We start from the raw sequence: 12,853 nt of genomic DNA, 5'->3' as shown, positions 1-12,853 counted from the left end.
TCTGGTCTATTCACAGTGAGAGCTTCAGGGCAGGCTCTGTTTCCTTCTGTAGGTACAAACCTTCTCCAGCTCAAGGCGCTGCTGAGACCCTGCTGCTATCGTAAAGATGACATGGGATCAGCAAAGACGAAAAAGCCTTTCCCTACCAGGAGCAGCGGCCAGGAGTGGGAGAAAGCCAAAAGATTGTTACCTCTGTTCATGTCTTAGGGAGTAAGAATTTCAGGCTCTGACCCATCTTTTTTTAGATTTACCCGCGGTAAGCGCTGCCTTGGCTTGTCTTTGGGAAAGAAAACCTGGCCAGATTCACCACGTGCAACTGCTGCGGAAGATATCTCCTCTAAATGAGCAGAGGGTGCCATTGAGCTACGGGCTGCTGGATGGACTTTATCATGAGGTCCCAGTGCTCAGCTGCTGCGTTCGCCCTTCTCTTCCCCAGGGTGGCCTGTCCAACGAGATGCCTGGGGTCTGAGTCCACTTCATAAATGGAGACCAGGACCGTGCAGTCCCACGCTGGAGGCTCAGGCATGTGGAAGAGGAAAGTCTCGTTGAAGATGATGAGCGGTGTGTGGGCCCGTGGCCTGGACTTCTGGTGCTTTTTTCTGTGGTGTCTGCAGGAAACATCTATCCTCGCGTATACATCTGGGATGGGGAAGAGAAAGGAGAAACGAAACGTTGGGGTATCTATCTCTGTCCCAGAGCTGGGCATTTCAAATATAGACGTAATATTGCGTAAGGTAGTCACAGAACCACAGAATCACAGAATCATTAAGGTTGGAAAAGACCTGTAGGATCATCAAGTCCAACCATCAACCCAACCCCACCATGCCCACTCAACCATGTCCCACAGTGCCACATCCACACGTTCCTCGAACACCTCCAGGGATGGTGACTCCACCACCTCCCTGGGCAGCCTCTTCCAATGCTTCACCACTCTCTCAGTGAAGAAGTTTTTCCTAATATCCAGCCTAAACCTCCCCTGGTGCAACTTGAGGCCATTTCCTCTTGTCTTATCACTCGTCACTTGGGAGAAGAGACCAACACCCACCTCACCACAACCCCCTTTCAGGTAGTTGCAGAGAGCGATGAGGTCTCCCCTCAGCCTCCTCTTCTCCAGACTGAACAACCCCAGCTCCCTCAGCCGCTCCTCATCAGACTTGTGCTCCAGACCCCTCACCAGCTCCGTCACCCTTCTCTGGACACACTCCAGCACCTCAGTGTCCTTCTTGTACTGAGGGGCCCAAAATGTCATGCTGGAAAAAGTTATACTGGAAAAGGGCTGTGTGTTGATTAGAACTGAATATTGCAACTCTCCAGGCTCGATCCCACATTTCTCAAAACTAGTAATGAAGCTTGTGCTGGCTTCAGTACTGCTGGAAATCAGACCACTTGGCCAAGGCAATCGCATCTTGGTAGGTACATAGCTAGTAGGACCTGGTAGGACCTCACCATCCTATAATAGTAGAGCATGATTTAACAAGGACTACCTCAGAGTAGTCTCTGTAGTTGTGGAACAAGCTCTGAAGTTAGTAGAAACAGGGTGATGGAGGAAAGGATTTATTCCTATTAGCCCTGTAAGCGCTTATGCTAAATCCAACACCTGCAGCAAAGCTCAGAAAGAAGCAACAGAGAGGAGCCTTTGCGATTGCTTTGCCTGTATTTGATTAGCGAAATGGAAAAGAGTGGCTTTAGAGGGACGGATGAGAAGATCTTTTGAGCATTTAAGGCTGTGGGAAGAGTTCAGCTCAGGAGAGACCAGCTCAAGAATTTGGAGTCTGCTGCGCTTTTCCCAGTCCCAAGGGGAAACCTTGGACATACAACTAAGAGGGAGAGCAGGACACAAAGCGAGGTGAGCAAAAGGGCTGCCTATCTTCTCGCTCTTTACGTGCTGAGCACTACAGAAGGAAAAGCGACGGATCTTCCCTTCCCTCCGTTCCTCCAACTAGCTGGATGTTGCAGGGGAGAAACCCCCATAACACAAGGGCCCGAAATTGGAAGTGTTGTTGCATTGTGCGTCAAATGTTGGGTTACAGGAGAAAAAGGTGGCTGTACCTCAGCCTTCTCAGGGTAGGGAGCTGTCTACAGCTTATCTGCAATGCAGAGCATCTCTAAGGCTGCTCTCAAGCATCCGTGGCCTCAGAGGGCCATCTCATCAGCGGAGATTGAAGGATGATAGTGATGCTCTGGTTCCATCCCCGAGGAGCACTGTAATATCTCTGCACTGCCCCCAGCCCAGGGCATCCTCAAGAGGAAAAACAAGTTGGTCCTATACTGAGGGCAACAGGACTGCGATGAAGTGTGGTCTTCAGGTCTCTGCCGAGCAGAGAAATGGAATTCAGGTCCTGTGATAGAGGGAAGAGGAGTTGAAGGCGTCGCCTGAGAAAAGTAGCTGGGCATTCCATTAGCGTGATGAGCCAACCAAAGCAGCTCCCATGTCAAAACTCACGGGATCTAAGATCAGATGGCCGCCTTGCTGAGATGAGCTGGGGGCTGTGCAGCAGCTCAGGGCAGTGCGACAGCTTTCTTGCGAGCAGCAGATGGAGGCAGCAAGGTCAAGGCTACCAAGGGAAGGCGGTTCTTCACAGAGGTGTAGTCTGGCGTGGAAGTCCCTGCTACAGGGCACTGTGAATGCTAAATGTTAGCGTGGACTCAAGGGGAGACAGGAGGAATGCAGGGAGGAGAAGTCCACTGGGGATTTCTAAATACACAGAAGCCAACCCCAGCTCAAGAAATCTCCAAGGCGTGAATTGGAAGAGGCACGGTGAGTACGGAGGGGGAGTATCACGGCTGTCTTCTCTCCATACTACTTTGTCCTGTGTCAGAGACAGTCCCTAGGCTAGACAGGCTTACGGGCTGATTCAGCAGCGCTTGTCGGGGTGCAACGGGCATGCAAGGGACCTTTCTCTCCAACACCTCCCCATCCCTCTGGGTGGGAAAGATAAAGATAGCAGGCAGCAGAATAAAGACTGGAGCAGCCACAAGAGCAGATATAAACCCCTTACTCTTACCTGCAGTGCTTCGAGGGGATGTAGTTTTTGCCTTGAGCAGCCCGACCTCTATCCTCTGAGAGATGGGGAGGCACTTTAGTGACACAAGCACTTCTCCCACGACGTCCTGTGAAAGGCATATGGGCACGTGGTGAGCAGACACCCAGTGCAACAACCCCTGCAGCCACCAAGGCCACATGTTAACCTTCCTGCAGCTCATGAGTGTGCTCTTGGGGCCTCAGCAACAGAGACTGCAGGGCCACCACAGCATGCTGGCCATATCCTGCTCTTCAGTGGTTTTCTTGAGACTGAATTTTGGCTTTTTAACTTTTTAACAATTGCCAGCATCTGCTCTTTATTTGTTCAGCGTGGTAGTTTCCCTTTCTCCAAGAAAGGAACAGAAGAGTCCCTGTTCTCCTGTGTCTGGATAACCTGGACGTAAGGATGTCTTCTGAGTTTTGAGTCCAATCAAACATGTCTGCACGAGGTAGTACGGTACAGACTACATCCACGTGCATCTGTGTGAATTTTATGGTACTAAAGCACTAATTCTTACGGCCCTGCAGGCTGTAGACTTTGCCATGTTGCTCACATTTTACATCAACTTCCCACGTATAAGGAATGAATAGATGTTCCTTACAAACAGTTAATGGTTCAGGTTGCTGGACTTGAGATGCCACTTGTTCTCTGTTATAAAATACACTACTGTCGTTAGTAACCCCTTAAAATAGACCTCTAACATTTTAAAATCGCTATTAATTCCTTATTGGAACACATCACTGGTCTTCATTTTGGGCCATCAGTCTATTTAAACAAACGAAATGGCCACCAGTGTAATGCACAGCAAACTCTTGTCTCTGTGGGTGGAGAAGGTGCTGCAACATAAGCTTGGTCACCAATATGCCTTCACCCTTCCTGGAGATGTCACCTTTAAGATGCAATTCCAGACTCCATCCCTGCAAAGCCCTATCTTCCTACAGATCCTACCTGAGGAGTGTGCTGGGAGCAGAAGGGATCTGCTACCGTGAATATCGCACAGATGGTCCCCAAGGATGCAGGGTGGGGATTTTTCATTAATAAAATGAAGGGATGGCTGTGTTGAGATGCAGCTCCCTGGCCACTGTGTGGGCACACAGGGCAAGGCCATGTGATAGACTCATCACCTTTGTAGTCTTCTGCAGCTCTTCACAGAAGACCAAGCTTTGGGAGGCCTTTAGCTCGCTCAGGGTGACCCTGACTTCCCCCAGTGCAGAGTTTCTGGAGTATTTGTCGAACCGTTGAACCTGTGGGAGAGAGAGAAAAAGCGTGTCCATGGGGGTGAGGTGCAGGATGGAGCTGTGCCACAAGTGCATCCACATGGACCGCAGCTGAACCTCACTCAAGGGGAGCTACCTGCCTTTAGGGCCTGTTTTCATGTGTTTCCATTCTCACCCATGGGCTTTTTAGGGGGTCATGATTGGGCTGTCATGATAGCAAAGGCGGCCCATGCCAAGGAGTAAAATTCAGATGCTTCTTTCAGTGGTATCACCTGAAAAAACTTCTGCTATGCTTCCATCTCTGCTAATGCCCTATTGTTCTTGGACATCTGCCTACAGGAACATCAAGCGGCATCACCTTGCCCTGTCCCCTTTCTCAGACCAGCTTGACCAGGCTGTGTGAAGGCCACGGCCCCTCTGATCTTGCTGAGTCCTGCCTTTCCTCCGTGCAAGGTTTGATCCCTGCCAGGGCTGGCCGGAGGAGCAGGCGGGTGCTGGAATCCCCTTGCACAAGGGCCATGTCCTCTGCCAGCTGCCCACACTTGCATCATGGCAGTTCGGGGCCGTCACTGCGGGTGCTCACACAAGGCTTCAGTCCCCTCTTTGTGTCTCCCCTCCACAGCTGTTTCTCCAGCATGCGGCTCTCCAGCATGTGGCCATTTCCCGCGTCTGGTCTAAGCTCCCTGGCTTTGCTGCTGGCTACCACAGGAAAACTTAATGGCCAGATCAAAGGGGCTTTGAAGAGACGTGCAACCGGACACTTGTCAAGGAACACGAGATCTGTAGCAACACATGGGAAATCACGATTCAGGTTGAGACGTACAAGCCGTCTAGTCTACTGATGTCTTTTGAAATAGCAATTGCCGGCTGCTCCTGGGAGGGAGTAAAACCTGCCAGAGACCATTAAAGGATTACGTGTCCCCGGGAAAGCCGTCTATCCCTGAGTGGTTACACCTATAGCTAACACCTTGAGACCAACTCTGTGGTACTTCATTCTGCTGTTAGTGCAGCTCCAGATTTCCAGGTGATCCACTTCCCTCTGCCTCCAGCCGAGCTCCTGGGCACCACGGTGTAATGAGACAAGGGGTTCAAAGTACCAAGACTTCAGCTTCATGCCCTTTCTTACTGCTAGCTCGTGGTGTCTGCAGATCATTCACAGGGAACAGTTGGTTGGAAAATGACCTGTCTGCTGTGTATTTCACCAGTAATGTCTTCACTGCTGTCCCCTCAGCCCACGTCTCAAATCCATCCCAGCCTAGAGGATGTCTCACAGCTATCTGTTGCCAGGGCACGGTGTACATTTAAAATCCCTGGGCATTCACAGGTAGATCTGCAGTGTCACACCTGCAGCTAGACCCAAACGAGCTCTAGATGAGGCAGGTCAGCAGCAGCCAAACGAGAGTAACAAAGAGTTAGGGAAAAGAGGCTAACAGTAGTCGTAGGCTGCTTCTGCTCACCGTGTTGTCTCCATTAGAGCTAGCTCTGCTCTCCCTGCACTGTACGATATCCCTCAGCTCACTCACTGCAGCCCCACACATTTACCCCAGGCCTCGGTTTCTATGCCGCATCCTGCTGCAGGACCGTGCATCCAAGCATATTTCCACAGGGAATGCCTGTGGCAAGGGACGGGACAACACAGAGCACCGGGAAACAGAGTTCGGGGAAATCAAATCCCCCCCCACATCAATACTGCAGAGCCCAAAAATAAAACACCTGAGAAATTAGTAGGACACCCTTTGAAAGGTAAAGTGTTTTAGGGGTTCTAGGCTTTCACAGAATCACAGAATCACTAAGGTTGGAAAAGACCTGTAAGATCATCAAGTCCAACCATCAACCCAACCCCACCATGCCCATTAAACCATGTCCCACAATGCCTCGTCCACACATTCCTTGAACACCTCCAGGGATGGTGACTCCACCACCTCCCTGGGCAGCCTCTTCCAATGCTTCACCACTCTCTCAGTGAAGACATTTTTCCTAATATCCAGCCTGAACCTCCCCTGGCACAACTTGAGGCCATTTCCTCTTGTCCTATCACTTGTCACTTGGGAGAAGAGACCAACACCCACCTCACCACAACCCCCTTTCAGGTAGTTGTAGAGAGCGATGAGGTCTCCCCTCAGCCTCCTCTTCTCCAGGCTGAACAACCCCAGCTCCCTCAGCTGCTCCTCATCAGACTTGTGCTCCAGACCCCTCACCAGCTTCGTCACCCTTCTTTGGACACGCTAACCTTCTGGGTGCTGCTGATGGTAATTGTCAATCTTGGTCTTACCCGTGTGGCCAAAGGGCCAACCTCCCGGCTGGCTGTGCTCTGAGAGGACCTGGTGACTAACCCCCTCTATGTCCCTCGGAGGGGTAAGAGAAGGAAACATCTCCAGAAGCTGTTACACATTTCTTCTCTGGTCAAGGTACCCTTCTTTACGTCTGCTGAGCTAGCACCCCTTCTCACCTCCAGCTTCAGGGTGCTCTTCTCTACCTCGGCATCCTGCAGGGAGCAGACAAAGTGGTCCCCAAAGGCTGGCCTGCTGCAGTTCTTCACCACCTGGCTTCGCCACTCCTGGACCACGCACTGGAGCCCGGGGATGTGGGATGGGACCTGCCTCAGCAGTCGGACCCGGATGGCGGACTCAGCACACCCACGGCCAGGCAGCCCCCGGGCCTCCAGGTCGGTCAAAAGCAGCTCGCATCGCTCTCTGCAGTAGAGGAGGGAGAACTTCAGCGTGCCCCGGGAGCGGGGCAGGAGCCCCGAATCGCTGCTCGTGCTGCTGATGTCCTCGGTCCTGCTGGAGGAGGAGAGGAGACAGGCGCAGCGCTCGCCCAGCTCAGTTCGCAGCACCTCCACCTGAGGAAAATGAGGACAAGAGGCAAAGAGAGATGGGTCTTTTACAGTCTGGTGGTGTGGAACTTCCCTCCTGTTCCTACGACGGTAGGAAGAGAAGAAGGTGTGTTTAGACCTGGTGCCTTTGCGGTAGAGCCAGGGGACCCGTGAGGGCTTCTGCGGTACCCCAGCGCCCGGCGCGCTCCCCTCTCCCGGCAGGTCGGCTCCCTGGCACATCGAGTCCTGGTTCAGGCCGTGGGGAAGGCAAGGCTGGAAAGGGCCCGGCCTCGCTGGGGAGCCACGGGTAAGCTCGGGCCGGGCAGCGAGGGAAACACACAGCAGAGCCCGACAGCTCTGCTGCAGGAGGGAGAGCGAGCACGCCAAACCAGCTGCTTTCCTCGCCCCTGGTCGTGCAGGACGGGCTCTCTTTCAGCCTTTTTTCCCCCCTCTCACTGTGCTTTTCTTTCTGGCGTTGGCTCTTCTCTTAATTAGAGACGAGCAGCTGCAACCCTCTAATAGCCATTTTGTACTTCGCAGCTGCCGGTGGTATTTTGGTGCCGGCTCCTCTCTCCTGTCGCCGAGCCGGCTCTGCCCCGGCCCCAGCGCTGCGCGGCAGGGCTGCGTGCCTGGGCTTCCCCCTCGCAGTCAGCCCTGGCCAGCTGTGGGACGTCTCCAGGAACTTGAGGAATTCATCTTACTGGAAACCACGTACAGTAACAGAGATGCAGGCTGGAGGTGGAGAAGAAACGGGGTCTCTTCAGTCATGGGGGAGGGAGAGGGGATGGGAAAGGTTTGCGATTGCTTTTTTCCCATAAAAATTTAAGAGACGGCTAAAGGAGAAGCAAGTGGAAGTCAAACTTTTGATCAAGTGAGAGGGGAGATTTTGCAACAGTTTCCCCAGGAATTGCTCTGCCAGTGTTTTCACTTCCTTCAGCAACAGACTTCGTAAGCTCTGCAACTCTCCTTAACGCGCCTGGAAGCAGGAGCAAAGGTCCATGTCACACACTGGGATACCCATCTATCTATCTGCTCTCTTTCGCTTGCGGCCCTAAGAGCTGGCGCATCCCAGCAGCCCCCTTCAGAAGAGGTCAAAATCTGAATTTGCCATCCAGGACTTACCCAGGCTACTTCTAGAACCCTCTGGGAGGCTGAGGGGCAACGGAGGATGGCAACCGAGTGCACAGGTGCTGTGGGTGGGCTGCAATACCTCTACAATCACGGCGGTGGGGTTGGCTGCTGACCTGACGCATCAGTGCTTTGCTCCCCACTTCCCTGTTGTGTGTCTCTGTGTCCTGCCAGGGACACAGGGACGAGCAGACGTGTGGCCCTGGTGCACACGTGGCCCTGTGACCGCATGTGAAGAGGTTCTGTTTAAGTAGAAGAGCAATATTTTATTTTATATAGAATATATTGTACTGTATTGTATTCTATTCCATTCTATCCTATTCTTCTCTTCTCTTCTCTTCTCTTCTCTTCTCTTCTCTTCTCTTCTCTTCTCTTCTCTTCTCTTCTCTTCTCTTCTCTTCTCTTCCCTTCCCTTCCCTTCCCTTCCCTTCCCTTCCCTTCCCTTCCCTTCCCTTCCCTTCCCTTCCCTTCCCTTCCCTTCTCTTCTCTTCTCTTCTCTTCTCTTCTCTTCTCTTCTCTTCTCTTCCCTTCCCTTCCCTTCCCTTCCCTTCCCTTCCCTTCCCTTCCCTTCCCTTCCCTTCCCTTCCCTTCCCTTCCCTTCCCTTCCCTTCCCTTCTCTTCTCTTCTCTTCTCTTCTCTTCTCTTCTCTTCTCTTCTCTTCTCTTCTCTTCTCTTCTCTTCTCTTCTCCTTTGTTTCTCCCTCCATTCCTTTCAGCCCGAGAGTCCCTCTCTTTGTATGTTTTCTTGCCATAGGTTTTTGGGTCTTGTTTTTTACCAGACTGTCAATCATTTCATCGCTTGACCCTGTGGGGTTTCTGAAAATGAGGACGGCTCTTGACTTTGCCCTAGCTTCAGTGTACTTGCCTTGATATCAGCATTGCTCTGCTTAGCCGTGTCATGCAGAAGAGGTGGTGTTTTCTTCCCCCAAATGCCATTCTCTGCCTTTATCCTAAGCCAGCCTTTGCTGTGGCGTCTCTTCTCTGTGGGAATAAAGAAAAGCTGAGTAAACACCATCCAGCTTGGAGATTCTGACATTTGGAGATGATGGTGATGAGAGTCTTGGAGTGGGATTTTTATTTGGTAGTTTGTGAAAGCCTTTAGAGAGCCCAGAGTTTAAAAAGCCCTGAGGATCCTGTCTCTGGAAAGCAGAAAGTTTAGATAGGGTGCCCCAAAAATTAGTGCAGTGGGTGCACACATCGCTGTCACACGGTCTCACACTTACATTTGCTTCCGTTCGTGCATATCCCTGTCCTGGAGGGAAGGGTTAGTCCAGCTGGGAAAGATCCCAGCTCAGTGGGCAGTGTTTCTTCCCCCAACACCTGGGGCACGGGTAGGAGGACAGTGGATCCTATGGCCTCGCTCAACCTCTCTTCCTGCAGGGACAGTGTTGTCACCAGCAAGACCTCGTTAGTGGCATCTGCTGAAGGGTTCGGTGTTAACATTGCCATCATGCAGGTGCTGGCACTGACCACCTGGTGTGAATACCGTATACTTTAGAGTTTCTGGGACAGCCCTGCGACCTGCTTACAATAAAAATGCATCTTGGAGCAGTCTAGCGAGCTGTGCTCAGATGGCACTGGGGCCTGATGCTTCTGGACGAGAGAAGCGGGGCGAGCCATGGTCACAGCTCGTGACCTTGCACAGCTGAGAAGGAGAGGAGGAGGAAGAAGCAAGTGCGAGAGATAATTAATTTAATTTAATTTAATTTAATTTAATTATTTTATTTTACTTTATTTTATTTTATTTTATTTTATTTTAATTTTTTTATTTTATTTTATTTTTTCTTTTGTAAAAGCCATCCAGGCAGAGTGGGGTTGCTGAGGCTGGGTGACAGGAGGCTGGGAAGAACTGTGGAGAGCGAGGAAGAGTTGGTGAGCCTGGTATCACCTGGGGCGTGAGATAACAGTTAAGCTGGAGAGGACAGAGGAAGCCATGCTTATGTGTCTGGCCCGGTGAAGAAGCAGCTGGCTTGTAGCGAGGCTACGACTGTACGGGCAGGACGTGCTTGTGGGATCCTGTAATGTGTGCCTTGTTTCTTCCCCTTGCAGGTAACAACCAGGAGAGGCGACCTGCCCCAGTTTCCCACCTCTTGTCTTCTCGCACATAGAGCTAACTTCATTTTAAGAGGAGGAACCTGCTCCCTTATTGAGGGGAGGTTAACATCCCCCTTGAGATGTTAAGATCTCCATCTCAATGGAGATCATGGACATGCAGCTTGCCACAGAGTGACCAGGACAGAAATGGTGGCAGCTGGAAGCATAAAAGCTGAGCTCCTGTGTTTGGCCCAGGGTGGAAGATGCTTGTTGAGAGGAAAGGGCAGCAGAAACGCAGGCTCCCAGTGGCTGCTGAGCACTGTAGCCTGATACTTACTTTTTCCAGTCCTGTTACGTTTCTGGAGCTGACACATCTGGCAACTTAAGATAGCCAGGGCTACCAGGAGCAAGAGGATGGCTAATGCCAAGATCCCATACTTCCAGGTATTGGAAAAGGGCATCTGTAAGCTGTGCAAGTAGAGCGTGACAGAGCTCTTCTGTATCATGTCTTGTTCCTCTGAGAGAGAGAGAAGAAAGGGCTCAGCGTTGCCTCGTCACGTTGTACGAGCCAAGCAGGAAAAGGTCTGTATACGTAGACAAACTGCAGCTCAGCCCCATACATACAGAATTAGTCTTGTTGCCCTCACAGGGACTTCTCAGTAATGTTATTTACCTGTGCTTGTGCTCACAGTACCACATTATCATAGATCTGTTCTCATCATTGCCACGCAGACAGGCGTCTCCTGGATTGCCCTGCTTTTGTCCCGAGCAATTCACAAAGCAGCTCACGGTCTTCCCGGATGAAAGGCCACTAGAAATGTGCTGCACCTGTGATTTTCCCGCAAATGTTTTTTTTTTTCAGCCTGCTTCCTTGCCCTCCATATACCACTGCTTCACAACTGCTGGCTGCCTCCTGGTTACTTGCCCTTCTGCTTATTGTCTTCTGCCAATGCCTGACAGCAGATGCTCGGGGACAATATAAGACTGGGGTAAGCACCCAACGATACTTCCCCCCCAAAATGTTCCTCCAGCCTCCTGCAGTATACAGCTAAAGGTCTTACTTGCTTCTGATAAGCCTCAGTGGATGTTTTTATTTCCATTTATTCATCCAATTGCCTTTTTAAGCTGTGTCAGATGCTAGCTTCCACAGTATCCTCTACCAAGAAGTTGTCCCACCCAACAAAAGAACTATCATCTCATTTAGTTAGCTGGTTTCTCACATGGTGGCTTACTGTGTCGTTGCCTAGATCGTGAACTGGAAAGAGAAGAGCAGAGAGCCACCCTTTCCAGACACTCCTGATGTCAGACCTCTCCCCTGTCCCTCCGCCACCCTTTCCCAGGCTGGGCAGTCCGAGCTCAGCCAGTCATTCCTCCGACAGAAGTTGCTCCAGAGCTCTTCCCAATTTTGTTCCCTTTCCCTGAGCCTTATCCTGCTCTTCCCTGCAACCATGAGTTTGCACTACCAAGGGCCAAGTCGTTCTGGTTCACTGGATCTGGCTTGTTGGGTTTGATCGAAAGAAAACCCTTTGCAGGGTTATGGGATGGGCGCCAGGCTGGGTTGCTGTGATGACATTGGCATCTGGGAGTTCACGAGTTTGACTCACCTACTGTGCTGATGAGAAATGTGCTGGTCAGTAGTCATGAAGCTGTTGGCTTAGCAGGCAGCTTCCTCGGATCAGGAGGTTTTGGAGCCTTCCTTTCAGCTGTGCCTGCAGTAAACAGCCACTCATTTGCAGACCTGTTCAGGCAGCAAAACACTCGGGGAGCTGCACTTTGTACAGCAACTCTGGGAGGTCTAAGGCAGGCAAAGGAGACACGGGGAAAAGGAGGAGAGACAGGGAGAAGCAGGGTCGGGGCGCCCACTTGTTGACCTGTTGGGCAGGTGTGAGAGCCTGATGGGTCTCTGTAACGGGAGACAAGGGAAAATCTCTGGAAATTTGGAGAAAGGGATCTGGACAATTTGTCACCTGCCCCTGGAAGGAACCTGACAGTCCTAGGAAGAAGCAGCAGCTTAGTTTGGGCTTCTGTCTGTGTTGCTTTGCTCCAAGAGGAGTGATGGTCTGTTGGACTACGGCTTGGCATAGCCTTTCATCATTGCTTAGCCTGAGTAATCAAAATGAGGACTGGAGGAAGGGATTCACCCAGTGCCCTCAGGATAAGAGTCGCTTAAGGGCTTTATCACCCTTTTCAGGAGAGGATGAATCCAACTGGAAAGGAGAAGGGATGGGGAGCTGGTGTACCAGCAGCCCTTCCTGTCCATGCCCTTACACCCATTCACAATAAAGCTCTGGTAAGCAGTAGCATTTGCTGGCTTTCTTTTTTGATTGCTTAAGGTGGGATTAAAACACTAATCTTGCCAGGGGAGCAAACATTTTACCCACCTCTAGCAAACAAGAGCAGCCAAGAAACAGTGCCCAGCTTCAGATAAGAGCTGTTCCAAGGGATTGCTGCTGGTTTACGCATCCCAAAACAAGCTTTAAAGCAGCAATCAGTTTAGTCAAACTTCCTGCACAGAAGCCCTGAATATTCATGATTTCTTCACCTCAGAACAAGGCGATGTTCATATCAGCTCTTTCCTTCTATGATTTCTCATCACTGCCTGCGTTATCTGTACCCTTGGTGCAGAACCCCATGCAA

At 51.2% G+C, this 12,853-nt stretch overlaps 1 protein-coding gene across 1 annotated transcript; it reads right to left on the bottom strand.

Annotated features, from left to right (window-relative positions):
- Window positions 1-337: 337 nt before the first annotated feature.
- Window positions 338-7,295, bottom strand: LOC104262788 (synaptotagmin-2-like). The gene is made up of 4 exons (XM_009819259.2): window positions 6,690-7,295; window positions 4,148-4,267; window positions 3,006-3,111; window positions 338-639 (listed from the first exon to the last, which is right to left on the bottom strand). The coding sequence occupies exons 1-4, from the start codon at window positions 7,293-7,295 to the stop codon at window positions 338-340; spliced, it is 1,134 nt and encodes a 377-aa protein (XP_009817561.2).
- Between the last annotated feature and the right edge of the window lie 5,558 nt (window positions 7,296-12,853).

The sequence above is a fragment of the Gavia stellata genome, chromosome 17 (genome assembly GCF_030936135.1).
Source record: "Gavia stellata isolate bGavSte3 chromosome 17, bGavSte3.hap2, whole genome shotgun sequence".
Taxonomy (NCBI): Eukaryota; Metazoa; Chordata; class Aves; order Gaviiformes; family Gaviidae; genus Gavia; species Gavia stellata.
Note: the sequence above shows the minus strand (reverse complement) of the source record. Positions and strands in the feature narration are given on the sequence as shown.